This window comes from Protopterus annectens, chromosome 12.part0 (assembly GCF_019279795.1).
Source record: "Protopterus annectens isolate FY-2018-M chromosome 12.part0, PAN1.0, whole genome shotgun sequence".
Taxonomy (NCBI): domain Eukaryota; kingdom Metazoa; phylum Chordata; order Ceratodontiformes; family Protopteridae; genus Protopterus; species Protopterus annectens.
The window spans coordinates 342,273,521-342,301,451 of NC_056746.1; the positions used below are offsets into that span (position 1 = coordinate 342,273,521).

The 27,931-nt window shown below is 42.6% G+C and overlaps 1 protein-coding gene across 1 annotated transcript in view; it reads left to right on the forward strand.

Moving 5' to 3' along the window:
- Positions 1 to 27,931, forward strand: part of ZC3H7A (zinc finger CCCH-type containing 7A) — a 1,693,893-nt gene that overhangs the window by 1,426,767 nt on the left and 239,195 nt on the right. The window contains exon 17 of the mRNA XM_044089416.1: positions 1,416 to 1,477. Within this exon, the coding sequence (XP_043945351.1) occupies positions 1,416 to 1,477 (62 nt within the window). The remainder of the gene's footprint in view (positions 1 to 1,415; positions 1,478 to 27,931) is intronic.

Here is a 27,931-nt window from a genome sequence, read left to right on the forward strand (position 1 = left end):
GAAGAAACAACCTACTGTCTGCCTAATCCTTTCTGCCTATAATCCTTTCTGCCTATGGATAGCCTTCTAGAACAAAAAATGCATATTGGACAGGATGGCCTGGTTAGTTACCCTGTCTTTGTGCCAGTTTGTTAGTAAATATCACTGAAATTCATGTTTTGAGTGAGACTTTGGTGGGTGGTGAAGCAGATATATACATAATGCCACTGACTAGCATGCTGTATTGTGGCAGTTTTTTACCTCTTCTTCTCCATCACTACAATTCTGAAATTGTACCATGTAGCCTTTATAGGACTGAAGGACACCACTATGTAGTCTATTGTCATACCTGGAACCAAAAAATAGTCTACATGTGTCTCCCGTCTGGTGTGAGCCAATGTGACATTCTGCTTACCAGCTTCTACTCACCTCTCAAAGGATGTGAACTTGGAGCTTGTTTTGTGAGCATGTACGCATAACTCTACTGAATACAGCCATATGCTCCTTGCATTTTGCTATATTTGCATGAGGAAAGCAACTTTGTCTTCATATGCTGCTGATTTTCTACAGCTGCATTTATAGGCAGTTTGTACTTAACTTTCTCCAGTTAGTGCTGTGCAGAGCTGTTTTCTCTTAATGTGGTGGCATTAGCCTAATATATTAAATTGTTAATAGTGCAGTGCTTTTCTTCTAATTATAAAAGAGGACAGCAAATGATACATTTGAAATCTGTTTAAGGTAGGGTAGGAAATGTTCTCTTTGAGTGAGTTTTTTTAATAGTATTATAAATGGAGCCTAAAGCAGTACCTTTTATTCAGTTGGGCTCTCTGCAAGGTTATGATGACTTCCTGCAGCTATTGTAATAAACTATTGCATCACTTCATTTATGCTACAGAAATGGCAAATGAGACTATATTAACTATTAACTTTAAGGCAGTTTCACAGGCTGCCATTGGCTGTATGCACTCACTGACATTCTGCATAATTTTGTAAAGCTTATTTAAACTTCTGGATATTGACTTAAAATTGTATCACACTGTTATATTTGCTGTCCAGAAATGTTTAATATTTGGCTATGTAGTAGAACACAGTTTTGAAGTGACACTCTATGCCAACCATGTGTGGTCTTTGTGAACCACTGCTGCTTAGTGTTAACCGCATTTGTGAATTAACTATTTTTGTACAACTGCATTTGCTGTTTTTGCTTCTTCAAATCCAAGATTTGTAACAGTGTTTGTATAATAACCATAATGTTGTTTGCTTTGCCCTCCAGTTCTTTGTGCATATTTGAATTCTCATTTTGCCTTTGTCCCAGATTATGGTTGAAACGGGACCTAATACGAGTTTATTTACCTGGTTGAAAAATGTGAAATAAATTATTAACAAGGCTTTGCGTATTACTTACAAGTTGTATTTTTGTTCTTAATATTTTCCAGGTATTTCTCATGAAGAAATTACACAGGAGTCAAAAAAATACTGGCAGACCTTGGAAGCTAAGGTAAGTGGGGTTCAAGTAGTAACCTTTTGAGCATTTGGTGCTCAAGACTTTGTGTTAGGAAAAATGTGGTACAACGTTTGAAGGATATACTTCCTTTATGCAAAAATGAAGATAATATGGTGTAAATTAAGTATCTGTGTGGGGAAAAGCATCTACAGAGTTTATTTAAGATAGGAAAGTTTTTTCCCCTGACAGTATTGTTAGGTAGTCATCTAGTAACCAGTTCAGTAAGCTTGATTTCTGTATCTTAATTTGTGTACAACTGGTATGATTTAGAGTAGTTTAACTCATCAGGATGCAGATGTCTTCGTGTTTCACTGTTGCAGTCATTACATTTGGGTAATCCTGCTGGCAGGTTGCCCTCAGCCGGCCTGAATTCCAAAGTCTTGGGTCCTGCGTCGGCTGCTGTCACCCTTTTCCTGATGTCCGGTCGTCTGGGGTATAAAAGAAGCCGCCAACGCCATTTTCTTCAGTCTTTCTTGCCACACGGTGCCCGAAGCAGAAGCAGTTCGCAAGTGCCAGTCGTCCGACTCCTGAGATTTTCGTGTTTGAGTTTCAGATCCGAAGTCTTCAATAAAGTTAAGTACCCCGTTGGGGAAACATTTTCTTGCTCCAGACCGATGTCAGAAAAAGTTAATAATTGTATTTCTTGTGGAAAGCAAATACCTCATAAGGATTTTCATTCTTACTGTATTCCTTGCCTATCCAGCGGTGGTGGTGCTGCGGTAGAGTTGTCGCTTCACAGCAAGACGTTGTCACGTTTTATTCTCAGCTAGAGCGTCTTCTGTGTGGAGGCATGCGTGAATGGGCGTGCCTTCGTTGAAGGTTGTGCGTCAGGGCTGGTAACTTGGCACGTAAAAATCCACTACCAAACATTAGCGGACCGGAGTTCCACTGTGGCGACCCCTAACCGGGATAAGCCGAAAGACAAGACTGTATTCCTTGCCTAGGCCCTGATCACAGTGTTACTGGTTGTCGGTTTTGTGCTAGATTTAACCAGTGCACTATTAAGCGTCGGTATGATTTTGCTTTAAACTTTTTTGGACGCCGATTTAATTATCCTGAAATGTCGTTGGATAGCTATCCGACTACTGGAGTTTACAAAAAACGCAAAGAAAAAGAAAAACAACCGAGGCCCAAAACTGATGAAGCTTCTCCTAAGTCAGTCGCAGGTTCTCAGTGAGGCGCTTTCGCAGCCCCTGACGCCCGCTACTTTAGAGTCGCAGCCTGCTACCGACTCCCATGTGGAGTCGGCCATGCCGCTGGATACTCAAGGTATTGGAGCCTCGGACGCTAATCCCTCAGATGGGTCCGGAGCTGCTGAGCAGGTACTGGCTTCTATGGGTGTATTCAGGCCTAAACATCTTTACATTAAAACAACTTCAGCATCAAAGGCAAAGACTAAAGCACCTTCTAAAGCAAGGAAACAAACTCCAGAGCCACGTGGACAGGCCTCTATGCCCAAAAAACAGATGCTCAAAATGGCCAAAGACTTGATTACCTTGATCAGGGGTTCCCATCCCCCTCCTGATGAGGCCTAGGCAAGACACTGACTATGTATCTTCAGATCAGGTTTCTATTTCTTCTGATTCCTCTTCTGATCAGGAATATTCTCTTCCCCCCTATGAGGATTCTGATGCTGAAGAATCTATTCCTTCAGCATCTCCTCCTGAGGACTATTCCTTTGGGGAAACCTTGCATACCATGAGAGAGCATTTCCACTGGGAGAGCCAAGATTTTTCAGAATCTAAAAAGAGGCTCAGGGATTTTCTTTTACTACCTCAACACAGGCCTCTAGCTATTCCACTAGGGTTGTCACCTTTCCAAATGGCCAAAGTAGGACATTTTCGGGACACACATCAGATTTTACAGGCCGACACATACCCACAGTCAGTACAAAGGATAGAACTTTACTATTTTGCCTAAATAAAAGCTTATTCTTGTAGCGGTTTAGTTGCTTATTCTGTTTCTTGTAACATTTAGGTATTTTAGATACAGAAATAACTATTTTATGCAACTATTACATAAAATATGTCCTACAATCTCAGGACATTTGCCATTTTTAATATTTTTGGTCAGGACACAACTGCCCAAAGAGGAACTGTCCCTCGCAAAGTGGGACAGGTGGTAACCCTATATTCCACCTGTGTTAGACATTGTAGATGATGTGTTTTCGGAATCTAGTCTGACCCCTGACTCCTTACCCCCAGCTCCTGTTAAGCCTGACAGATATTACAGGGTTCCTGACTCACACAAATTTCTTTTTAAAAACCCTGCTGCTGACCCAGAAACTATTTCACAGGGTCCAAAGGGAGTTAGGCTTCCACTGCAAAAAACCCAACCCCCTCTGACAGAGATTCAAGGGCACTGGATAGATGGGGAAAAAAGGTTTACACATCTGCAACTTTGGCTATAAGGGCCTTAAACTGTCAATTTCATATGCTTAAGTATCAGCAACATGTCATGGGATTGCTTAAACAGAAAATGTTGTTAAATTCTGAATGTGCAGAAAACAAGGAAATGCAGGATTTATTGTATGCATCAGAACAAGTTGGAAAACATACTTTGCAATGTGGTTTTGATTCTTTGGAGGCCTCCTGCAGGGCCACAGTTACGGGCTCTGTAATTAGAAGGCATGTTTGGTTAAAGGAACAAGATCTGCCTGATCATGTTAAAGTTAAATTACTAGATGCACCTTTACAGCATGCTACTTTGTTTGGTGTTAAGGCAGAAGAGGTGTTAAAGAAAATGGAGGACAAAGCTAAATCTATGCAAACTGTCAAAGAATTTCTACAGGTACAGCCACCTAGGTTTAGTAGACACTGGCCTACAAAAAATTGGTCCTTTCCTGTGTCAGACAGACCTCAAAGGGGCAGATCCAGATGCCCTAGGGGCAGATCCCAGGCGCAAGGTTCTTACAGGCCCAAGCAATGGGGTGCTTCTACCTCCAAAGCTGGAGAAGATAGATCACAAACATACAGAAAACAGTCCCAATGACTTCCCCCTGCCTGCACCAAGCACTTATCTTCTGGCTGCACCCTTAGGGGGAAAATTAGCACTTTTTGCTCACAATTGGCACATCATAACCCAGGACAAGTGGGTTCTAAACATAGTGTCACAAGGATACAAGTTCCATTTCCATACTATGCCAAAGGCAAACAGCTGGCCAGATCTGCCACAAAATCAATGGGCAGAGGCACAAAAACAAGTCTCATACCTCATGGACATGGGGGCCATTCAACAAGTACCAGAGCAAGAGCAGGGACAAGGATTTTACTCAAGACTGTTCTTGGTACCCAGAAAGGACAAGGCCTGGAAGCCGATACTGGACCTATCTATTCTGAACACTTTCCTGGATATTCCAAAATTCAAAATGTTGACTTTGCAGCAGCTTCGGCCCATGTTGGGCAAGAATGCTTGGCTTGTGACTTTAGACCTAAAAGAGGCATACCTGCATGTTCCAGTCAGACAATCATGCAGACGATACCTGTTATTCAAGGCTGGTTCAATGCATTACCAATTCTCTGCACTGCCCTTTGGCTTATCTACTGCGCCCAAGGTCTTTACAAAGTGCCTTGCACCAGTAATTGCATTCTGCAGACAAAGAGGAATACAAATATATCCTTACTTGGACGACTGTCTCATTCAAACAGAGAACAAGGACATTCTTCTTCAACATCTGGCGTTTGTGGAAAAAACTTCTAACATGTCTAGGGTACACAGTCAACAAAAAAGAAAATCAAAACTAGTACCTTTACAAGAGATAACATTCCTGTGTGCAAGCTTGAATACAACTTCCCAGATGGCTTATCTCACGCCAGACAAACAAAGGCAACTGACTACCTATTTCAAAATGTTGGCAACAAAGGCCCAGTTATCTGCAAGAAAAATTCTGCAGGCTTTGGGCTTCATGGCATCCTGCATCCTACTAATTCCATATGCAAGACTGCATATGAGGAAACTTCAATGGTACCTAAAAAGTGTTTGGACTCAACATTGCCACAGCCTGGAAACAGTCATTACTCTCATTCCCTGCCTGCAACAGGAGTTTTGATGGTGGGCAAAGGCTTGTCACCAGAACAAGGGGCAGCCATTCACATTACCTCCAGCCAGGCAGACACTAACAACGGATGCATCAGATTATGCCTGGGGAGCCCACATGGCAGGAAGAGGCATTCAGAGCATATGATCCTCAAACCAAATGCATCTACATATCAATCAAAAAGAGATGTTAGCTGTTCAAAATGCCCTGACAGCCTTCAAGGACCTACTTCATCCGGGACAACTACTGATAAAGACAGACAACACCATGGTCATGTGGTATATAAACAAGCAGGGGGGCACACATTCTTACCCCCTTTGCAGACTAGCCATGACCTTGTGGGACACAGCTTTGACTTACCAAGTACATCTGCAGGCACAATTCCTGCCAGGAAAGAAAAATACTCTGGCAGATGAACTAAGCAGAAACCTCATGGATCCCCACGAGTGGAAGCTGGATCCACAAGTCTTCAGCATGATAACAAGGGCATGGGGATGCCCGGACATAGATCTATTTGCCTCACCTCTCAATTACCAACTAAAAAGATTCTGCACAAGGACTTATCACAGACAAGCATGGAAAGTGGACGCCCTATCTTTCAGCTGGAAAAACCTGTCAGTATATGCCTTTCCTCCACTGCCTCTCCTCCCCAAGGTGCTCCTAAAGGTCAGACAGGAGAAGCCAAAGATGATACTGATTGCCCCAGACTGGCCACCCCAGTACTGATATCCAATACTAAGGAACTTATCTCGATACCCGGCTTGGACCTTACCTCGAATACCTCGACTACTCTCCCAGCAAAACAATCAGATCATGCACAGCCAACTCAGGCCATTAAACTTGACAGCATGGCAGATAATGCAGTCATACAAAAAACACCACTCAGTAAAGCTGTGATGGATGTCATCCTGGAAGCCAGAAGGCCTAGTACTAGAAAGTCTTATGCTGGGAAATGGAAGAGATTCTGTGCCTGGAACCAGGCACAAGGAACTGATACAGCGGCACCAAATATTCCTCAGATTTTGCAATACTTAACTGAGATGCTGGACAAAGGCCTATCTTTTTCATCAATTAAAATTCATGCCTCTGCCATTTCAGCTCATTACAATACAGAGCCACCACTTTTTTCTCACCCTTTATTAAGGCAGTACCTCAGAGGAGCCAAAAATTTAAGGCCCCCAAGAAGACTACCAGTACCTGCATGGGACCTCAACTGTGTCTTGGAAAAGCTCACCCTGCCTCCTTTTGAGCCATCTGTTACAGCTGATATGAAGTTTGTATCTTGGAAAACAGCTCTGCTCTTAGCAATTACTTCTGCAAGATGAGTTTCAGAGCTACAGGCGCTCATGGCTGTGGAACCTTTCATCATTTTTCATCAAGACAGGGTCTCCCTGAGGACAAACCCAACATTTATGCCTAAAGTAGTGTCCAGTGTGGCTCTTAACCAAGCCATCCATCTGCCAACCTTTTACCCATATCCACAGAACAAGGGGAGAAAATTCTGCATTCTTTGGACATACACAGACAGCTTAGATTCTACTTGGACAGAACCAAAGCTTTCAGGAAGACAGAGCAATTACTAGTGGCATATGCTGCAGGATCACAAGGAAAGCCTATCTCAAAGCAGACTGTTTCTAAGTGGTTAGGCCACTGCATTCATTTCTGCTACTTACACCATGGCAAGCCAGTGCCTAAGGGCATTAGGCCTCATTCCACCAGGGCTGCAGCCACCTCAGCAGCCTTTCTCAGGGGAGTACCAACCAGAGACATTTTAGAGGCGGCTGCTTAGAGTTCAGTGCACACCTTTACAAAGCATTATCATCTGCCACTCTACTCTAAATCCAGGGCAGGCTTTGCCACTGCAGTTGTGCAGGGCCTCATAGCCGCTCCTACTGCTGTCTAGTTCCAGCCTCCCAACCATAGCTTTGGGACTCTACCCAAATGTAATGACTGCAACAGTGAAACACAAATTACATAGTACAGTTGTGTACACTTACCATAAATGTAGATGTTCGAGTGTATTCACTGTTGCAGTCCAGGTTAACCACCCGCCTTCCCCCTTTTGTCTTTTGGATCTTATCTTTCCTTCTCTGATTTATACTAACTATGTGGTGTATTTGCTTATAGATGAAGGTAAAATTTATATTGATGTATTTCTGAATATATATAAAAAAAGTTTGGCTACCCTTTTTGGGGGCACCTGACATCTGGGGCAAGAAAAACTGAAGAAAATGGCGTCGGTTGTTTCTTTTATACCCCTGATGACCTGATGTCAGGGAAGGGGCGACAGCAGCCAATGCAGGACCCAAGACTTTGGAATTCAGGCCTGCTGAGGGCAACCTGCCAGCAGGATTACCCAAATGTAATGACTGCAACAGTGAATACACTCGAACATCTACATTTATGGTAAGTGTACACAACTGTACTTTTGCTTTCTTCAACATGTACTCAGGATACTCTATTTTACATTTTTAAGATTTTTTAGGGGGTCCAAAAATTCCTTCATATATTCAGACAGATTCCTCCCTTCTTACATCCAGTTAACTTGTTTAACCTCCTTTGTCAACCCCATGGAACTCTTTGAAAGACTTATTTCCTGATGGAACATAGCTACCAATGTCCTTTCTTTTTTGGAAGCCACTACCCCAGGCATAGGTCGTCATAGTCATTATCCTCAGGTGAGCCAACATTTTTTTGTAAAGCCCTCCAGATCTCAATATTGGTCTAAGATGGACATACTATATTTAGTGGCTGTATTCTGTGCAGTTAATCCAAAATATGCTGTGAAAAACTGAAAGGCTGCCAGCCCAGCAAGATAGAATTTTGTAGATAATTCTGTCATTGTAAATATTAATATAATCCACAGGCTGTTTTACAAATGTAAGAAATCTAAATGTAAGAACTGTGATGTGAAGTTGTTAAATCTCGCCTTTTATTCTCACTGATGGGCTCAGAGCCGATCCTCGGCTCCGACACGGCCTAAAGCAAAGCTCAAGGTTAGCCAGTAGCTTCAGACCAAGCCCCTTATCTTATGATGCACTGCTGGAATTACCTCAGATCTAGTTTACCGCGGCACAGATCTCAGTGTTCCAGATAGCTCGGACAATTATTAATTGATAGATTAATCTGTTTGCAAGTTTAAAAACTTTTTTTCTTGACTTCTTGTGTTGGCTTCTGTTTTTCTATAGTGTTGGGCCTAAGAGTTGGCCTTGTATTTAACCTCTTTCTTAGGTGTACTTTGGTAGATAATTTCTAAGTGTGTTGTTTCAATTCTTTCCAACTGTTTAATGTGATAATAGAGATGTCTGACGAGAAAGAGAAGCCTCATCCAAAATCTGGCTTCAAAAAATGTCCGGATTGTGGACAAAAAGTGTCAGTCACTGACAGGCATGTTCAATGTGTTTATAGTCTGGGGGCTAAACACCTCCAAGACTCTTGCAGTATATGTCCCTCCTACTCCTCCAGGGTACTTTTGGAGAGAAGGAGGAAATTAGTAGATAGGGGTTTATTTCAGCACCCTTTCTCCGAAGTGCTGGGTGACCAGGATGGTGCTAGTAGATCCTCAAAGTCTTCCAAATCCTCAGGTGACTCGAAAGCATCCAAAAAGACTAAAAAATGGAGGGTGTAGGGTAATCATTTCCACTGTCCTCGGAACCGAGTGTCCCTTCTGTTCAGAGCCAGCTCACAGCTTTGGAGCCAGTCTCTGAGATTCCCTCATCTACTCTGCTCCAATCAGCACCTTTGGTGCACTGCTCGAAATCTTCTGTCAGCATCTCAGATATGGATATGGACCAGCTAGTGCAGAAGCTTCTATGGGCTCCAGGCCTTGCTAAATTGTTGTCGGCTCTGAAACCTTCGTCGGAGCCGAAGACCATTAACCCGGAATTGACTGCTCCTCCTCCGAGCCGTACTGGACTTTCGGAGCCGAAAGAGCCCGACCTGATAGTTGTTGAGCCTGTGGAGCCGAGACCTGCACCGGTGTTATCGGTTCCATCTACTCGGATGTCCTCGGAGCTGACCAGGGACTCTAGGAGCTGACACTCTCCTGTCGGGTCTGGGGAGGATAGTCGTACCGATTTGTCGTTACCGACTCTTCCGCTCAGGGCTTTGGCTCAGATGAGCTCGGCTCCTACCTCGGGCTCGGAGCCCATGGCCTTGGTGCGGGAGGATTGGACGGTCCCTTCGGATCCGTCTACCCCTTCTCGTCAGAGCCATGGTGCGTTCGATGCCATGAGTAGAGTCCTGTCTCCAAAGACATCATCAGCATCAGGTCTGGCTTCCTCCTCACCTCAAGCACCTGTGTCCGCTCCTGCTTCTACCGGTCCACCCAAGCATAGAGACCCTGAGCCTCAAGTAGCCCCACAGGGAACCCCCTGCTCTTCTGAGACCTCCACAGATCCCCCCACTGAGGAGGTACCCAGGAAGAGACTGTGCAAGATGAGGCACTTGGACTCCCCACAGGAGTCTTTGACATCTGACACTGACATGGATGAGTCAGAAGGGCCCCCTCGATCCCCCTCTGTGGATATCTCCTTTGCGGAGATATTAGAGATCCTTATTCAGAAGGGCGGTTGACAGTCCAAAAGCCCTACCGAAGATAAGTCAGTGCTCTTGAAGGCTTTCGGGTCTCAACCTTCCACTTCTTGGGTGTTTCCGCCTTACGATGAACTCATAGAGCTGATCTCTCGTAAGGCATGGGAGTCTCCAGAGGCCACGGAACCTGTCCCTTGGAAGCCAAATAAGTTCATCTGTGCCCCAATGGATAAAGCCTTTTTGACTAAGGGAGTGCCTGTTGATGCCATGGTGGTGGCTGCAGCCACCAAAAAGGAAACGTCTGAGACGTCCTCATCTATCCATCCTCCTAACAGAGATTCTAGCATCATGGAAAGATATGGGAAACGCATGTTTAGTTCAGCAACCTTTTCCATTCGATCACTGAACTATTTAACCCATTTTACAAGATGATAAAGAGATCTCCTGAAAGAGCTAGGAGATACTCTCCAGGGTACAGTAGCTGCAGGGGTTGCTGACAAAGTTAACATAAAGCTCGCTACCCTAAACTCGATTGTGAACTCGTCCATGCGCCTCATATCGTATGCAGCTGATGGTTCGAGTAGAGCTGCTAGTTCAGGCATTGCTCTGTGTAGACAAGCCTGGATACGTCTCTGTTCCTTTGCGGAGCATTTCAAGTCTTCCGTTATCAACACCCCATTTGATGGCTCATCCCTCTTTGGACCCAAGGTAAAGGAAACTCTAACCAGGTGTGAGCAGGAAGGCAAGACTCTGTCTGCCGTTCTACCCCTACTCAGCTCTACCCAAGAGTCCTAAGGGCGGAAAAATGTGGTTCCGAAAAGCACAGGGAGCCTTTCAGGACACACGTGGAGAAACTCCCTCTAGAGGCAGAGGAGGGGGTTATAATGGAAGACACTGCCACGCGGCAGGGGGGGTCCGCAACAGCAGGGTGACAGAGGCCAGTTCTCTGTCAGCCCTACCAGCACTCCTAAAAGGAGACCTGGCTGTCCGGCTCAGGAGGCAGTCGGGGGTCGCTTATATTTGTACCCAGAAGCCTGGCTAAGCATAACGTCCGATACCTGGGTACAAAGCATCATTTCCAGAGGGTATTTCATACCATTCTCTTCCCCTCCCACTCCTGTAAACAGAATCCCTGATATTTCACCCAGTCTCAGGGAACAAGCAACCATAGAGGTCCGCAAGTTGCTAGAAAAAAGAGTCATCCAGCCAGTCCCAGCAGACCAAGTTGGATTCTGAACTTACTCAAGATTCTTTTTGGTTCCAAAGAAAACAGGGGACTGGAGACCTATCTTGGACCTCAGCAGACTCAACCAATTTGTAAAAAAAGAGAAGTTCCGAATGGTCACGCTTCAGGCCATTCTTCCCTTTCTAGGGAAAGGCGATTGGATGTGCTCCATCAATCTCAAGGACGCATACTACCACATAAAGATGGACAGATGCTCCAGAGATCACCTGCATTTCTGGCTGGGAGCCAATCACTACCAGTTTCGAGCCCTGCCCTTTGGTCTCACTACAGCCCCAGAGTGTTCACTAAATGCATGGCAGTGGTCACGGCTCACCTGAGGCATCTAGGATTCCAGGTGTTTCCATATCTAGACAATTGGCTCCTCACCGCTACCACCAGGCATCAATTGATTCAGGCAACACAATCTACTCTGACACTCTGCCACCACTTAGGTATTACAGTCAACTTCAAAAAGTCTGCCTTGTTGCCATTGCAGCATACCTTCTTTATAGGAGCAGAGTTAGATACCTGAACCACCACTCTACGTCTTCCAGTCGAAAGGGTCTCACTTCTTCACCAACACGTCAACTCATTGGTGTCAAAGAACAGAGCTACAGCCGCAGAGGTCTTGAAGGTACTAGGTTTGATGGTGGCAGCAATTCTAGCCATTCCACTCGCAAGGTTGCATATGCGAATTCTTCAATGGCTCTTGTTCGCTCAATGGTCTTACCAGAAGTTACCAATGAACCATATGATTCTCATCACAAATTCTTGCAAGAGAGACCTTCGGTGGTGGTTGACGTCTTTTCATGTCACGATAGGAAGACCCTTTGTGCCCCCCCAGTAGCCACTGTGACCACGGACATTTCCCTGATAGGGTGGGGGGGCATTTTCAGGGAAAGACTGCCCAGGGCACATGGACGGATCAAGAGTCACATCTACATATCAATGTTTTGAAGTTGAGAGCAGTACTTCTGGCATTACAGTACTTCAGGGCTCTCTTCCTCTAGGGACAATTGCAATTCAGACAGACAACATGTCAGTGGTCTGGTACTTGAACAAACAGGGCGGAACCAAGTCTTACCCCCTTTGTCAAGAAGCCCTCAGGGTATGGCAATGGGCTGTGTCATCCCAGCATTTTCTGTTAGCAACGCACATCCCAGGGAAATCCAACGTGATAGCGGACAAGCTGAGCAGGGCAATCCTGTTGCCTCACGAGTGGTTTCTCAGCGAACACGTTGCGGACTTGATTTTCCGCAAATGGGGCTGGCCTTGCTGCAACCTCTTTGCCAGTCATATCAATACCAAATGCAGAAGCTACTTTGCCCTAATACCACCTGTGGGACATCCCCCGAGAGACGCACTCATACACGATTGGCCTCCGGGTCTCCTATATGCATTCCCACCTATTCCATTGATACCCAGGTTTTTACAGAAAGCAAAATCGCTGGGAAGGACTATTATACTCATAGCCCCCCATTGGCCTCGACAGATGTGGTCCCATCACCATCATCTGCTGGAGGATCCATGGATCCTGGACCCAGTTCCAGACCTCCTGACACACCCGACAGGGGACCTCCATCCTTCATTGCAGTCTCTAAAGCTGACTGCTTGGCTGATCCACTTCCCCAAATAACCAGGCTTCATTCACTCTCAGATGACACAAGACAAATTCTATTGTTTTCTCATAAGCCATCCACCAGAAATCTATATTGCAGTAAGTGGAAAAGGTTCTCAGTTTGGGCCAGTATACAATAATTGACCCTTTTTGAGCTCGTCTGTCGTCCATTTTAGAGATTTTGACAATGATTTTTAAGGAAGGAACAGTGGCTGCCACAGCTCGGGTTCAGTTAGCTGCCATATCAGATTTCCACCTTGGATTCTATGGGTTAAATGTTATGGCCAATAAGTTATCTAAGGTTTTTATTAAAGGTGTTTTTCACATAAGACCTCCTGTCAAAATCCCTTGTTCTCCCTGGAATTTGAATTTTATGCTGCCTCAAATAATTCTTCCCCCCTTCAAACCAGCATCATCTTGTGATCTCAAATTTTTGTCCTGGAAAACTATTTTTTAGTGGCCATTACTTCTTCCCGCAGAGTGTCAGAACTTCAAGCATTATCTATCAGACCTCCTTACATGATTTTCTATGCTGATAAGAGTATCTCTCAGAACAAACCCATCCTTTTTGCCTAAAGTCTGTTCCGAGTCCAATATCAATCAGGTCATTGAGTTACCAGTCTTTTTTCCCAATCATTCCAACAAATTGGAATACGTACTGCACAAACTTGGCGTGCATAGACAGCTCAGATTTTATCTTGATAGAACTAAGGATATTACAAAATCAGATCAACTCTTCGTATCCTTTTCGGAGGCCAGAAAAGGTAGACCAGTGGCTAAAACAACCCTTTCAAAATGGTTCATTCAAACAGAGCCGTTTCTACGTCTTCTGCTTTTCAAGCTAAATTGCCCCTTGACAACATTTGTGCTGCAGCCACTTGGTCTAAGCCTCATACCTTTATCACTCATTACAAAGTAGATAAGGCTTCCAGGGACAGGTCTTCTTTTGGTTCCACGGTCCTGAAAAATGTACTCCCTGAGCCACCCAGGATTGCAGGTGCTAGGGATGCTACCCATCAGTGAGAAGAAACAGCGAGATTTAACAACTTCACATAAAGAAGTTATGTACTCACCATAACGTTCCATGTGAGTTGTTTATCTCGCCTGTATACTCACGTCCCTCCCTCCATCCCCCTCCTGGCTGACAGTTGACCTAGAGGCTAGTATCATCCTGATTGTTCAATACTTCTTCTTCCTTCTTGGGGAGTGCTCCCCTTACAGGGGTATATATGCACACAGCAAATAAGATCTGAGGTACTTCCAGCAGTGCATCATGGGATAAGGGGCTTGGTCTCAAGCTACTGGCAAACCTTGAGCTTTGCTATAGGCCATGTCGGAGCCAAGGATCGGCTCCGAACCCATCAGTGAGAATAAAGGCGAGATAAACAGCTCAGATGGAACATTATGGTGAGTACATAACTTTGTTTTATATGTTCTGAACTTCAAAAATGTAACCACAGTGCACCATGCTGGAAGAAAGCTGATAAAGTAAAGCATTTTATGACTGTTTGATCTCAAAGCTGGGAGACATGATGTCTGGATTAAGGAATTCTTTATATTGTCTTAGGACATGAGTTAATTGCTAGATTTTACATGCATAATGTATTTTATTGCTGTGGCTTCCTGACCAGGTGCAAGCTTACAAAGAAATGTAAATTTAGACTTTCTGGTAGCCTGGGATCCAGTGAAGTGTCAATAATGATGTAATCTAAAATGAATCAGCAGTGATGTATTATCAATTTAAGAGATCTCAAAGAGAAAGAGAAAGTATTTTGCATATGTCTTCAGAACTGACATCACCAGCACTTGCTTGCTCTGTATGTAAGTAGGAGCTTATACTTTAGTATTTCTCTTAGAAATAGATAGAAAATAATAAGATTAGACTAGCTGTTTTCTGTATTTATGTCAGACTATTCTACAGTATTATTTTAAGCATTTTCCTGTGATCTCTGAACTCTTGACTAGCACTGTGTTGAATTGAAGATATTTGTCTTGTGCTTTTATTATTTATTATATTTTTAAACCTTTCAACTGTGGCTGTTTTGTGTAGAGATAATTTAAGCTCTAGAGTACTTGCATGTATTTAGTGATACTGCCCAAGCCACTCCAACAGCCATAAAAGTTCTGATCACACTTACTAATTGGATAACAGTATTATTGCACAGCGAAATTGGTCACCCTTTGGGAAGGGCCTTACAGTAGCTGATAATTAGGGGTTCTGGTGGCAGTGGATTACTAACTTATAGCCTGGGCAGAAGGGGCATACCTAGTGAACCTGTGCCAGCCTTCCCCAGGAGTGTCTGTGTGTTTGTATATAAATCATATCTCAAAGTCTGTCAGCTACTTGGGCAGGGACACAAAGCACTGGTTGGACAGAGGGAGTACTGGGATGACTTGGCTTGGATCCCTGGCTAAGGACTCCACTGTATAGCTGTACCAGTGGGGAGTCTTACTGGGGATTTGGAGAGAAAGAGAGAAACCAGCCCCAGACTGACTGTGATCTCTGTGTGCTCTTAAGAGAAATTGTACTTTACTGTGTGTGTACTTGTGCACGTCCCTCCCTGGTGCTAGTGGTGAGGATTGAGGCTTCTTGATTACTGGGCCAGTGCACGGGTGTCACACATGCTGTCATATGCTAAGAAACCTGTAAGTAGCCCTTGTTGCATTGTGCACAGACCCTTCCTTTTATTAGGATGGAACTAGTCTTCAGCCTCCACAGAATAGACATTTCTGCAGCAGTGGACTTGTCTATCCTTTCCCAAGGAAGGAGAACTGGCCTACTTCTGCTCAGTTTTCTTCCTTCCTGGCTGACCTTCTGGTGCCTAGGTCAGTAATCAAACTGAGCCATCAACTTTGCAGTTTACCTGTGCCTTTGTGGGTCAGCAGTACAGTCACAGTTTGTTGCTAGGCAGTGATGTGCATTGCTGTACAAATGTTTGCATTCCAGGTTACAATTGTGACACATTAGTAGCTACTAATTTCCCCTATCCCATCCTGCATGGTTTTCAGATATGGCTGCTCTGGTTAAATACTATTGGTATATTTGGTTGTTTTGAAGTTAACATTGATCCCTTTTGCCCAGGTCTTCCACATATTGTAAGCCTATTTATTTATGTATTGCATTTTTTAGTTGGGTAGGTGAACTGGCGCTAGGACCCTCTTCAACCACAATCCAAACAGTCAAGCATACAGTATAGAGGACAGATATTAATACAAAAATTTAAGTATTTAAAGCAAAATATAAACAATTCACATTTGTAAAAATGATATTAAATTTCTAACCAGTATCAAAATTTTGATGCAGTGTTTAAACAAAAATAAGATATAGTGTTGATTTTAATGATGGAAAACAGCTTTGTCCAAAAATATGAATTTGTGGAATAACATGCATATCATAAAGGAAAATAGAGGAAATTATGTGGGTTAAAATATTTACATTTCACATTATCTAAACCAGGACAAAGTGACTAAAGAGAGAAGCTGCCAAGGTGCTTAATTTCAGTGACGCAAGAGTTCCATAATGTTGAAACAGGTTTTGAGACCCTTTCTGCGAAAAGTAAGAGAGAAGGTGACTTCTTCAGAATTAGTGAACCAGTTTTTGGAAAACTTTAGTAAGTATTGATGACTGGAGATGATGTGCATTATAGCAGTTGATGGGCAGAATTAAGAGCATAGGAATTTGTGATAGCCATTTGCAAGTAGAAGGGTATCTATTGTAATTATGGGAAAAATCCTTGTAGAATGAAGACGCGTATAGTGCTGGGTTCTTCCATCTGAGAATTTGATATACCAGCAAATATCCCTTTGAAATATGATGGGTTTGTCGCTTACTTAATGTAACTAGAGAAAGTCACTTCTACTGGCATATAGAGAGAGACATAGCCCAAATGTGACACAGGTGACTCAAGTTCAATTATTGATTCGGGTATTGCAGGAGCTAAGTGGGAAGGTGAAAGGTATGGTGAGCCTGAGCCTGCTCATGTTCTTCCAGGGAGGAATGACTGAGGAGTGCATGTCCAGAGGCCAGACTCTGTATAGAATCCCCAATGGGAACTAGAGTTCACCTATGTTGCATATCTTCCAAGGGAGCAAGGCCATTGGCGGGATGCCTCTCATGAAAGTAAGAGACAAAACCATCATTTATGCTATTTGAACACTATTCCTTGATTACAATGTAAGCATGTGACATGGGATGGCAAAGGCTCAAGGAAAAAGCATGACACCCTACGGTGGACAGTATCACCACTCCCACTGCTCAATCCTCGCCTAAAGGAGTAGTGAACATGCGATAGTGCTGTCACCTTCTGGTATTGAGCGGACAGAATGGGTGAGGTCAGAGGGAAATATGATAGTTAATTGGGGTAAAAACAAGAGAGAAAGCACACTGTAGCTTAGGGAAATAGGTTTTTGGCTATACATTTTCATATTTTAGGAGTGAGGTGATTTGAAATTTATAAGCCAGTTTGAATTTTGCAAATACTTTCCAATTAAAAAAATGTAGTATGCTTGTGTAGGCAAAGGATGGGGGGGTGAGGATAAATGCAAGGATATTTATAACAATCAGCCTGATTTATGATAGCAGAAGAAGGTCACTCATAGGTAAAGACGAAGCAAATATGAATTGTGACTAGTGCCAAACAAGGAGCTTGTTTTAGAAGTGGTAACTAATTGATTATCTTTATTGAACCTGAATCACAGACAGAAGTTGCTGAAGTCAGAGAGCAGTGAAGATTCAAAGTCAGTGGTGGTGTTTTAATGTTGTAAGAGGAGGCAATAATAAGCAGAGATGGTAATTTAAATATGTGGTAGGTGAGTGGAAGACCTTGGATATCTCAGAGTGGTACCCAATGGAAGACACTGCTTTTCCAAAATCCACTGATCTAGGTTTGTTTGTGAAGTAATGTTGTAGCTGTTTTTTGATTTTATGGAAAAAGAAAATGTGTTTGATAGTTGGCAGATGAAATATGGCCCACCATACAGATAAAAATATTGCAAATAGTTGATTCCTGACAATTAGTTGTGCTAACATATAGAAATACAACATAACTGTACCAACATAACATGTTTTCACTATGTTATGAATCACGTTAAGGAGGTAATGGAATGGTCATTATATGGGGTAATTATAGCTGCTTTTGGGAGAAGACGGGTGTCACTGATACCAGAAGCTCTTTTTGGTTACTGGTATTGGAACCTGTGTAAAACTCCTTATCTGTGATAGAGAAAATAATCTGTAGTCTGAGGTAGTGCAGTGCTTGTATTGAAGTTCAGTCTGGAACTATACTGTGTGTTGCTAGGGATATGGAAGCATTATGTATGTAATATAATTTGATTATATAGTAGAGATTCAAATTATTTGGGTTAGAGTGAACAGTAGCAGTTAAAAGCTTTATAATGATTTCCAATTTGGAAGAATTATGTCTGTGGACACTGAGATGTTGAAGTTGTAGCTGATTGGCTCATCAGTAAAAGAAGACGTTGTTTAAAGAAATTTGGTGTGTAATGCATCAGGGTTGGGTGCATCGGTTAATGGACGCTTAGTAAGTGGGGGCGAATGGAGTTGTTTGAAACAGTAGTAAATTGAAATTGAGGAACAAAGCTATAGAGAAGTGGAACCAAATCTGTGGCATAGAGGGATAAATCCCTGACTATTGCACAGGCAACATAGGATAGATTAGTTGCTGAAGCACCTAAAGGGGCTGGACAGACAGAATGGGAGTGAGCAACTGCTATCAGTTTGCCCATTATGGGTGGTGGAGGGAGGTGGTTGTTGCTTGCCACTTGGGTGACACATAACAGGAGCACTAGTTGTTGTACCTGTGGGTCATGGATCTAGGGAGCACATATAGTTTTTGTGCAGATGTGTACACAGAAGGATTCATTGTGTGGAGACATGCTTCTTATAGATGACAGTACACAGAGCTCAGGGAGTCACTGAGCAAGAGGGGTGATGCTTCACTATAGGATATTAGGCCACCCCACAGGACCAGCAAGCTGGCTTGCTCTATGTCATCCGACTCTCATCACTGTGAGAACAAATGTGCTAACAGGGCTTTCTTGGCAGGAACAAATGGACCATAGGGCTGTCATCTTTTCCAGGAATTCCTGGCTACTTCCCCTGCCAAAGGAATGGAATGTTTGGGTGCAGGTAGAGGAGATATCAGTAAGATCCTGTGGAGAAGCACAAAAAAAGGGATGAGTATGGCGTTAGAGAGAGAACATAGCCAACAGGGAAGAGAGAGCATATTTTTTAAGATTTCAGTTTTAGTATGTAGGAAGAAGAAGATGAGAAGTTTCAGAAAGAGCAGTTTTTTTATTAAAAAAAGAAACGTACTGAGTGAAAATGAAAAAAATAACATAAACTCAGATGAAACATTGAATCCACCATTTGAGATACCACTGCAAATTACAATGAATGCTTGTAAGAATATCCTGAAAAAGACAGAAACTTAATGTATAACAAGGAGACACAGGAATTATACCAAATGAACCATAAAATATACATATTGTTTTTACCTTGTGATTGAGGCAGGAAGACATAAGTCATAACAACCACATAGAATAACATCAGTTAAGTGCTATAGTGGCACAAGACCCAATCTTAACAAGTATTAATCACCCACTGCTTAAGTTGTTAAGGTCAGGTTTCGGGCTAGGCAGTAAAATCTGCCAGTACGGACCAGCAAATGACAATAGCAGAATAAAAAAATTGGTTCTGCCTGCTGTCCATACTGATAAGGTGTCTCTTCCTTTTACAAACTTAGAAAGTGGCTAGAATAACAGGATGTGTGTACTCCTCCATTTACTCTGAAGGATACAAGCTGGGAAACTCAAATATATGTTACTGCTCAAAGACTTCCATCTTCCTTGATTTATCAGAAAACCACACACTTTATGAGGAACAGGCCAAATAAATGAGGCAAAAATCTGGACATCCTGCGATAATCAGGATAGTTTAGAGGTATGGCAAGGTGAGTGTAAATGTAAGGGACCATGTTACACTGCCTTTCTGACAGTACTACAGCTTTGAAAGCTGGAAAACACGTAGCCTTTTTTTTTTATTATTACTGTAAGTGTTAGCACATGGAGGAGATAAAGCTCTATACACTACAAAGAATTATGATCATGTCTCTGATCATAACCTGTTTATTATGTGTTCTCAACGTGGATACCATGATTGACCTCTCAAGCTTCACTCTCAAGGTAAATTTCTTGACATCCATGTCTCAAATACATAGTAAATCCGTTATAATCTGTGACCTGATCATAATCCTTCTTATTAAATTCATGCAAAACTAATTTTTCATTGATATTCCAAAACAGTCCAAGTACAGCGTGTTCTATTACAGTGTTAAACAAATTGTCAAATTTCTTCTATAGCTGTATATGCAGAGTTGTTGCAAAACCATTCATGGGGAAGCCTCCTGAGGAAATTACATAATTTATAAATCCCTGTTGAGCAGGCAGCACCTTTCCTGTAATGCTAAATAATGTGAAGATTGCAACTCTTGCTACCCAAGATGTGTTAAAAATAGCTGTTAACACTCAGATATGTAATACTTTCCTTACACTGTAAACGCTGTCTCAGAAACACTGGATGTAACATATTTGACATACCAAATGTTTCACAGTACAAGGAAAAAATGATTGACTTCAACAATTGGCTAAGCTTCTGGTGTCATTCTAATGGGATCCAGTATTTGTCTGCCTGGGACGACATGATCAACAGACCACGATGCTTTGCCAGAGATGGTCTGCACCTGTCTCGCTTGGGATTCTGGATACTGACTCTTGCCACCCCTATAGTGCCTTTTTTAGGCAAGGTTCAAATGACAAATTCACCACCGTAACAGGTACAAGCAAGCAAAATCTGAGGTTAATGCTACTCAGTGTTAGAAGTCTAAACCTCAAAATGCACTCACTCGAGGCACTCCTTAAAATGGAGAGCATCAACATCTGGGCAGTGACAGAGACCTGGTTCAAAGCTCCAGAGAGCACCCCTGCGTTATCAGGCTGTAATTCATACCACACCTTTCGGTCACCTAACCAAGAACGAAGCACTAAAGGTGGAGGCGTCTCCATATTCATTAAGGATATCCACACCTCCAGGCTAGTTGCACAGCATAATGCATCCGAACTAACTCTGGGCAAGACTGCAATCCAAATTGTAGCTTGCTACAGACCCCCCACCATGCCCCAGGATTCCCACTCCTCATTTCTTGATACACTGGAAAGTATTAGGGTACAACCCAACAGCCTAATAATGGACGATTTTAACTACCCAACCTTTAACTGGGAAAACTACTCATGTACCAACTCTTTTGCTCAAAGTTTTCTGGAATTCATAAATTCCAACACCTTGGATCAACTTATTCACATCCCCACCAGGGGCAGCAATATCCTAGACCTGGTCATTACCAACATGGGCAACTGGTGTTCCACACCAGAGCTCAATTCCTCGTTGGTCAGATCTGACCACAAGCTAATCACTGTAGACATCCACATCCCACCCCCTCCCCAGTTAGGGAAACCACCGTAAAAAACTTCTCCAAAGCCAACTTCGCACTTTTTAAGACAGAAGTGGCAAACGTCATGACACCTATACAGACGGACAATAGAGGTACGACTGCTGAATCCTACACAAATGCACTTTATAAGCACTTACACGAGTGCATAGATCATGCTATCCCTAATAGAACCAAGATGTTATCCTCCAAAAAAAGGAAGCCAGTCTGATGGTCCTCTGCCATAAACAAACTCTACAACAGAAGAAAGAAACTGTTGCAAAAAAGAGTAAAATCCCATGACTGGAGGAACTGTCTGGTCAACCTCAGTAAGAAGCTGAGATCCCTCATAAAATCCTCCAAAGCTAGTTATGAAAACAAAATTGCCACTGACTCTAAAGATAACCACAAAGTATTCTATAGCTATGTCAAGAATCTCAATGGCAATGCTCAGATCTGCTCTAAGTTACAGCACAATGGCACTAAATATACAGAACCAACTGATATTGCCAACATTCTGGAAGATAGGTTCAGTGCTAACTTTACCCCCCTCTCACCCCCTAGAGGGCCCATCTCTATACCGGAAGAATGCAAAGTTCCTGTAATCACGGCTGCACAGGTAAAAAACACACTCTCCAAAGCCAAGAACACAGCATCCATGGGACCTAACAATATACCAGACTGCGTTCTACATGAACGACAGAATGAACTGGCACCCTATCTAAGTACCATGTTCAATCATAGCCTCACCTCAGGCCTTGTGCCCACTGAATGGAGCACCACGACGTTTATCCCACTCCACAAAGGGGGAGCCACCATGGACCCCAGGAACTACCGCCCATTAGCCTGACGAGCCTGGTCTGCAAGGCCATGGAACATATCATTATGGAACTCATAAACAAAGACATTGGTAATCTCCAAACTCTGGACCCTACCCAGTCCGGGTTTGTAAAAAGCAGATCATGTCTCCTAAACCTGAATGACTTCTTTGAAGCAGTCAAGCAAAGCCATAGATGAGGGTAAGGTGGTTCACACAGCTTATCTAGGTCTTGCCAAGGCTTTCAACACCATCCCCCATTTTGGAATTATAGATAAGCTCACTAAACTCATTCAACACACACTTCACCCAAACCATACTATCACTAGCTAAACAACACAACCCCCCTCCCCTCCAACCCACACCTTCAACTAGTAATCTCGCCACTGCCTTCTCTTTTTCTCCTGTACCTACCTCCAACATAAAAAACTCTTAACTAAACTTAAACCCACCAAATTAGCAGCAGACAACCTCACAAGTGAATACCTAGAAATATCCATCTTGATTAACTGATCTCTGTCAGAAAGTTACGTTCCCACACTGTGGAAAGTATCACATATAATTCCTCCACAAAGACGGACTCTCCATAGAACTAACCAATTACCGCCCCATAGCTATTCTCTCTCCACTCTCCAAAATACTAGACAGATGCATACACTCTCAGGTCTCAGACTACCTACTTACTAACAACCTCCTTTTCAGTACTCAGCATGGTTTCTGACCAAACCATAGCACCACCACTGCCTTACTCTCCTTTACTAACACTATCCTTCAGCATAAAACAATGGCTATCTCTCCTCTGCTACTTTCCTAGACCTATCTAAAGCATTTGACATGGTCCCACACAAACAACTTATTTCTGTCCTCAATAACCTATCCTTCTCACAATCAGTCACCAACTGGTTTCAGAGTTACCTGTCTGACCGCCAACAATCTGTTGTATGGCAGAATGACATATATCCCCAACTACCTGTCTCCATAGGGGTTCCCCAAGGATCCATCCTTGGACCCCTACTCTTCTCTGTTTACACCAATAATCTAGCCTCTGCCATCAAACATGGCACACTACCATCATCTGCTCTACCCAAACTGCAAAATGTCACACAGGAAGCCTTTTCCTCTGTTGAAACATGGTTATCCGATGCCCAATTAATACTCAACCCAAACAAAACTAAACTACTCATCTTCCAACCCATCAAACATACTCAAAACAACTCTTACTTTAACATCACAGCAAAAGACAACACCACTATATACCCAACTGAACACACCAAATTGCTAGAAATAGACAATAAACTAAAATTTGACATTCACATATCCATGACCATAAAAGTCCACAAAAACTAGGGAAATAAGCAATTTCTCACCAAAGCAGCAAAGATTTCAATAGCAAATTCCAATATATACCAACCGAGACCTGCTACAACAAACATCCTACCGTAGTCACCACTGTCTCTCACTTGCTGAACTGGGCTGGCTTGAATTCCCTCACCTCCTCCAGTGGTATCAACTCTCACAAACTAGTAAACAATCCACTAAATGTCCCATCCCTCCAGGATCTACTCCAACCCTATCGCACCACCAGACCACTAAGATCCAGCAACAAAAATCACTTGCAGATCACTAAAGCCAATAACTCTGCTGGTGAAGCACTATTCTCTTGCGCCATAGCCAAATTATGGAACTCACTCCCACCCACAATTACCTCCATCATGCACCCACTTCAAAACTTTACTAACATGCTGGCTATGCCTTTGCAACTCCCACTCTAATATCCTCCACCCCATCCAACCACTACCTTTCTCTCCAATCCACTAACTACCTTGATTATAGCAAGCTCAGATGCTCATAAGCCTAGTACTTATTATACAGCAGGAACTTCTCATTGTAACATTTGTTAATGTCTGTTATGTACTTCACAGATCAAGATTCTAGTTGTCTACTGATGTACTATGTTCTTCATCTGTAAATATGTTGTAAGTAATTGCTATGTTAAATTGTTAATCGCTATGTAATCCAATGTAACTACTGTCTGTTTAGTCGGACACTCCCGGTCAACAAATTTAAATAAATAAATAAATAAACTAGGTATAAATCCCTATGTCACAAGATGGGTTGCCAACTGGCTTACGGGCAGAACTCACACTGTGAAAGTAGCAGACTCCAAATCCGACTTCAGACCAGTGGCAAGTGGAGTGCCACAGGGTTCAGTCCTGGGTCCTCTCCTGTTTGGTATCTACTTCTCTGAAGTACAGACTAACACAGAAGGTCTTTGGCTAACAAAGTTTGCAGATGACTGCAAACTAGGAGCCATAATCGAAACTCCTAATGATGTGGACATCCTACAAAAGGGCCTCTCTGAGACAGATGCCTGGTGTCAAAGCCATCACCTGAAGCTCAATGCCAAAAAGTGTATTGTCATCTCCTTTGGTAAAAACTTTGTACCCATGAACTACCACATACGTGGTAGTTTACTTAACACCGAAAATGTGATGGAGACCTTGGGACACAAGTGGACAGTAGTCTCTCCTTTGATAATCACATCGCCACAGTGGTCAGGAAATCCTTCTACATGGCTCACCTCATCACAAAAGGTTTCTCATCCAGAAAAAGAGGTCATTGTACCCCTCTACTTATCACTCATTAGACCCATTGTAGAGTACAACGCCCCTTTTGGTATGTACCTCACAAGACATCTACAACAACTGGAAAGGCCACAGAAATACCTCACAAAGAGGATTACTGGTTTCAAACAGATGCCCTATGCAGACTGTCTCAAAAAACTCCAGCTTTACTCTGTCGCATATCGCCTACTCAGAGGCGATCTCTGCCTAACATACAAAGCTATGTCAAACCCAGAGTTGTTGGACATGTTCCACTTAATGAAATCCCAATCCCTCCGAGCTACACGCTCTAGGGACCTAAACCTTGTCACCACAATAAACAGAACATGCTGGAGGGATAGATTCCTGTCCCAGAGACTTCCCATACTCTGGAACAGACTACCTATAACAAACAGAGCTCCTCATTAGCACTCTTCAAGAAAAATCTTGATGATTGGATGGGAAATAGAAAATTCACCCCAGGGATCACTTCTGTGGCTCTGCTCGACAGGGGCAGAGGAAAATAATTTTCTAGGGTGGCGAAAGCCAGGGTACCTTTTTGGCTAGGCTTATTTATGTCCTACGGCTAATAGCCCAGTACCTTCCTATGAACTTTAGTATGAAATGGCGTGTGTAATTTAAGCTAGAGCCTCATAAACACTTAAAAATAAATATCCTAAAGCTCCTTTTTTGTAAAGCTTTGGGAGTAAGTATAGAACAACTGTGAAAAAAGCTTGACTCAGAACAAGTAAGTCAAACAGGTAAGCCTGTTTTGTAAGTAAATGTGATAATAAGGTTATCAATGGAACATCTCGTATTAGAGACCAGGAACACTGCTGTGCAACAGTAGTATGGTGATCTCTAAAACTGATAGCAAGAAAAATTATAGGCCTTAAATATTTAGCAGTATCACCAATATGAGACCAGTGTGGGGGACCATGATCATTGCTCTTCTTATCATTCAGTGAAAGAGAGAGCAAGAGAGACCAACTATTTTGTGTTTCATTTTGCACAGAACCTAATCAGTGACAGACAGAAGGGATTTGCGTCCACCACTGTGAAGGAACAGTGAAACGGGCTACAGTCTTGATCTGCTACACTGACCACAAATAAGTTATCTAAATCTAAAATCTGATGGCCCCTAGGAGTGTGGTCTCTTCAGTCACACACCACTGGTACTAATCTATTAAAGTGCTGAAAAAGGCACATGAGTGTGAATCACAAAACAACTAAGTCCAGTTTGTCATTATCAGCATGCAGGAAGTAAATACTGTTGTCCTAGGTATGGGCCCAAACCATTCACACCAAGAATAGGTTTCACAGTGGACATTCCAAATCCCCAGACCCTTTTTTCGTCACACTCTCTGGATTTTGCCACATACAATGCTCACTTGCCCACAGTAACTGTATTTTCAATAAACTTGTAAAATTTATGTATGCGCATCTGCCCCAAAAGCACATACACAAAAACTCACACACACACACACACACATATATATATATATATATATATATATATATATATATATATATATATATATATATATATATATATATATATATATGGGTCTACTTTGATGCACTGAAAACTCATTTCACTGAATTTCAGTTCACACTCAAAAAAATCGGTGAAAGCTCAAATCACTGAAAATTCATTTCTCTGAATCACATTATACTAAATGTAAGTACTGTTGGGCACATAAAACATATATGCCCTTTTCCCCACTGTAGTGCTATCCTGGAGTTAGTATATATAGTTGGGGGTGTGGTGGGTGTAGCCCCCCCCCACCTACTTAGCTTTTATATTCATGAATCTCATTTCACTGAAAGCTAACAATATAAAAGTAAAAGTAGGTGGGGGCTACACCCCCCCACCTCCCAGTGCGGGGGACTGTGCTTCCCCAACTATGTATACTAACTCCAGGATCGCAGTGCAGTGGGGAAAAGGCATATATGTTTTATTTGCCCAGCAGTACTCACATTCAGTAACATGTGATTCAGTGAAATGAGTTTTCAGTGATTTGAGCTTTCAGTGATTTGGTGTGAGTGTTTTGAAATTCAGTGAAATGAGTTTTCAGTGAATCAAAGTAGACATATATATATATATATATATATATATATATATATATATATATATATATATATATATATATATATATATATATATATACATATATATATATATATATATATATATATATATATATATATATATATATATATATATATAAAACTATACAGAACACAGACCGAAACACAAAAGGAGGGGGGTGTATCCATGTTCATCAAGGATACCTATACCTCCAGGTTAGTGGCACAGCATGATACCTCTGAGATCATCCATGTGCAACTAACATCGGGCAAATCTGCAATGCAAATTGTGGCCTGCTACAGATCACCCTCCATGACCCAGGACCACCACTCCACCTTTCTGGAGAAACTGGAAAACATGAGGGTCCTACCGAACACCCTGATATTGGGCGATTTCAATTACCCTACCATTAACTGAGAAAACTACTCAAGTACAAACTCCCAGGCCCAGCGCTTCCTGGAATTCATCAACTCAAACTCCCTGTATCAGCTGGTAAACTCCCCTACCAGAGGTGCAAACATATTGGACCTGGTCATCACAAACATGGGCTACAGGTGTTCCACACCGAAGGTCAACCCGTCACTGGTTAGATCAGACCATAAACTAATCACTTTTCTAAAGCAAACTTCACCTTACTTAAGACAGAGGCGGTAAGTTTCACAGCCCCCATGCTAAAGGATAACGCTGCCCAAGATGCAGAAACCTTTACAAATGCACTCTATGTGCATCTACAAGGATGCATGGATTGTGCATCCCTAGCAAAACCAAGACTCACTCCTCTAAGAGAAGGAATCCAGTCTGGTGGAGCCCTGCCATAAACAGGCTGTACAATAGAAGGAGGAAACTAGTTCAGAAAAAAAAACAAATCCCAATAAGGAAACAGTATCAGTAAGAAACTAAGGTCCCTCATAAAATCATCCAAGGCTAACTTCGAAAGAAAAATAGCCAAGGATTCAAAAGATAACCACAAAGCCTTCTTTAGCTATGTTAAGAATCTAAGTGGCAACTCGCAGATATGCA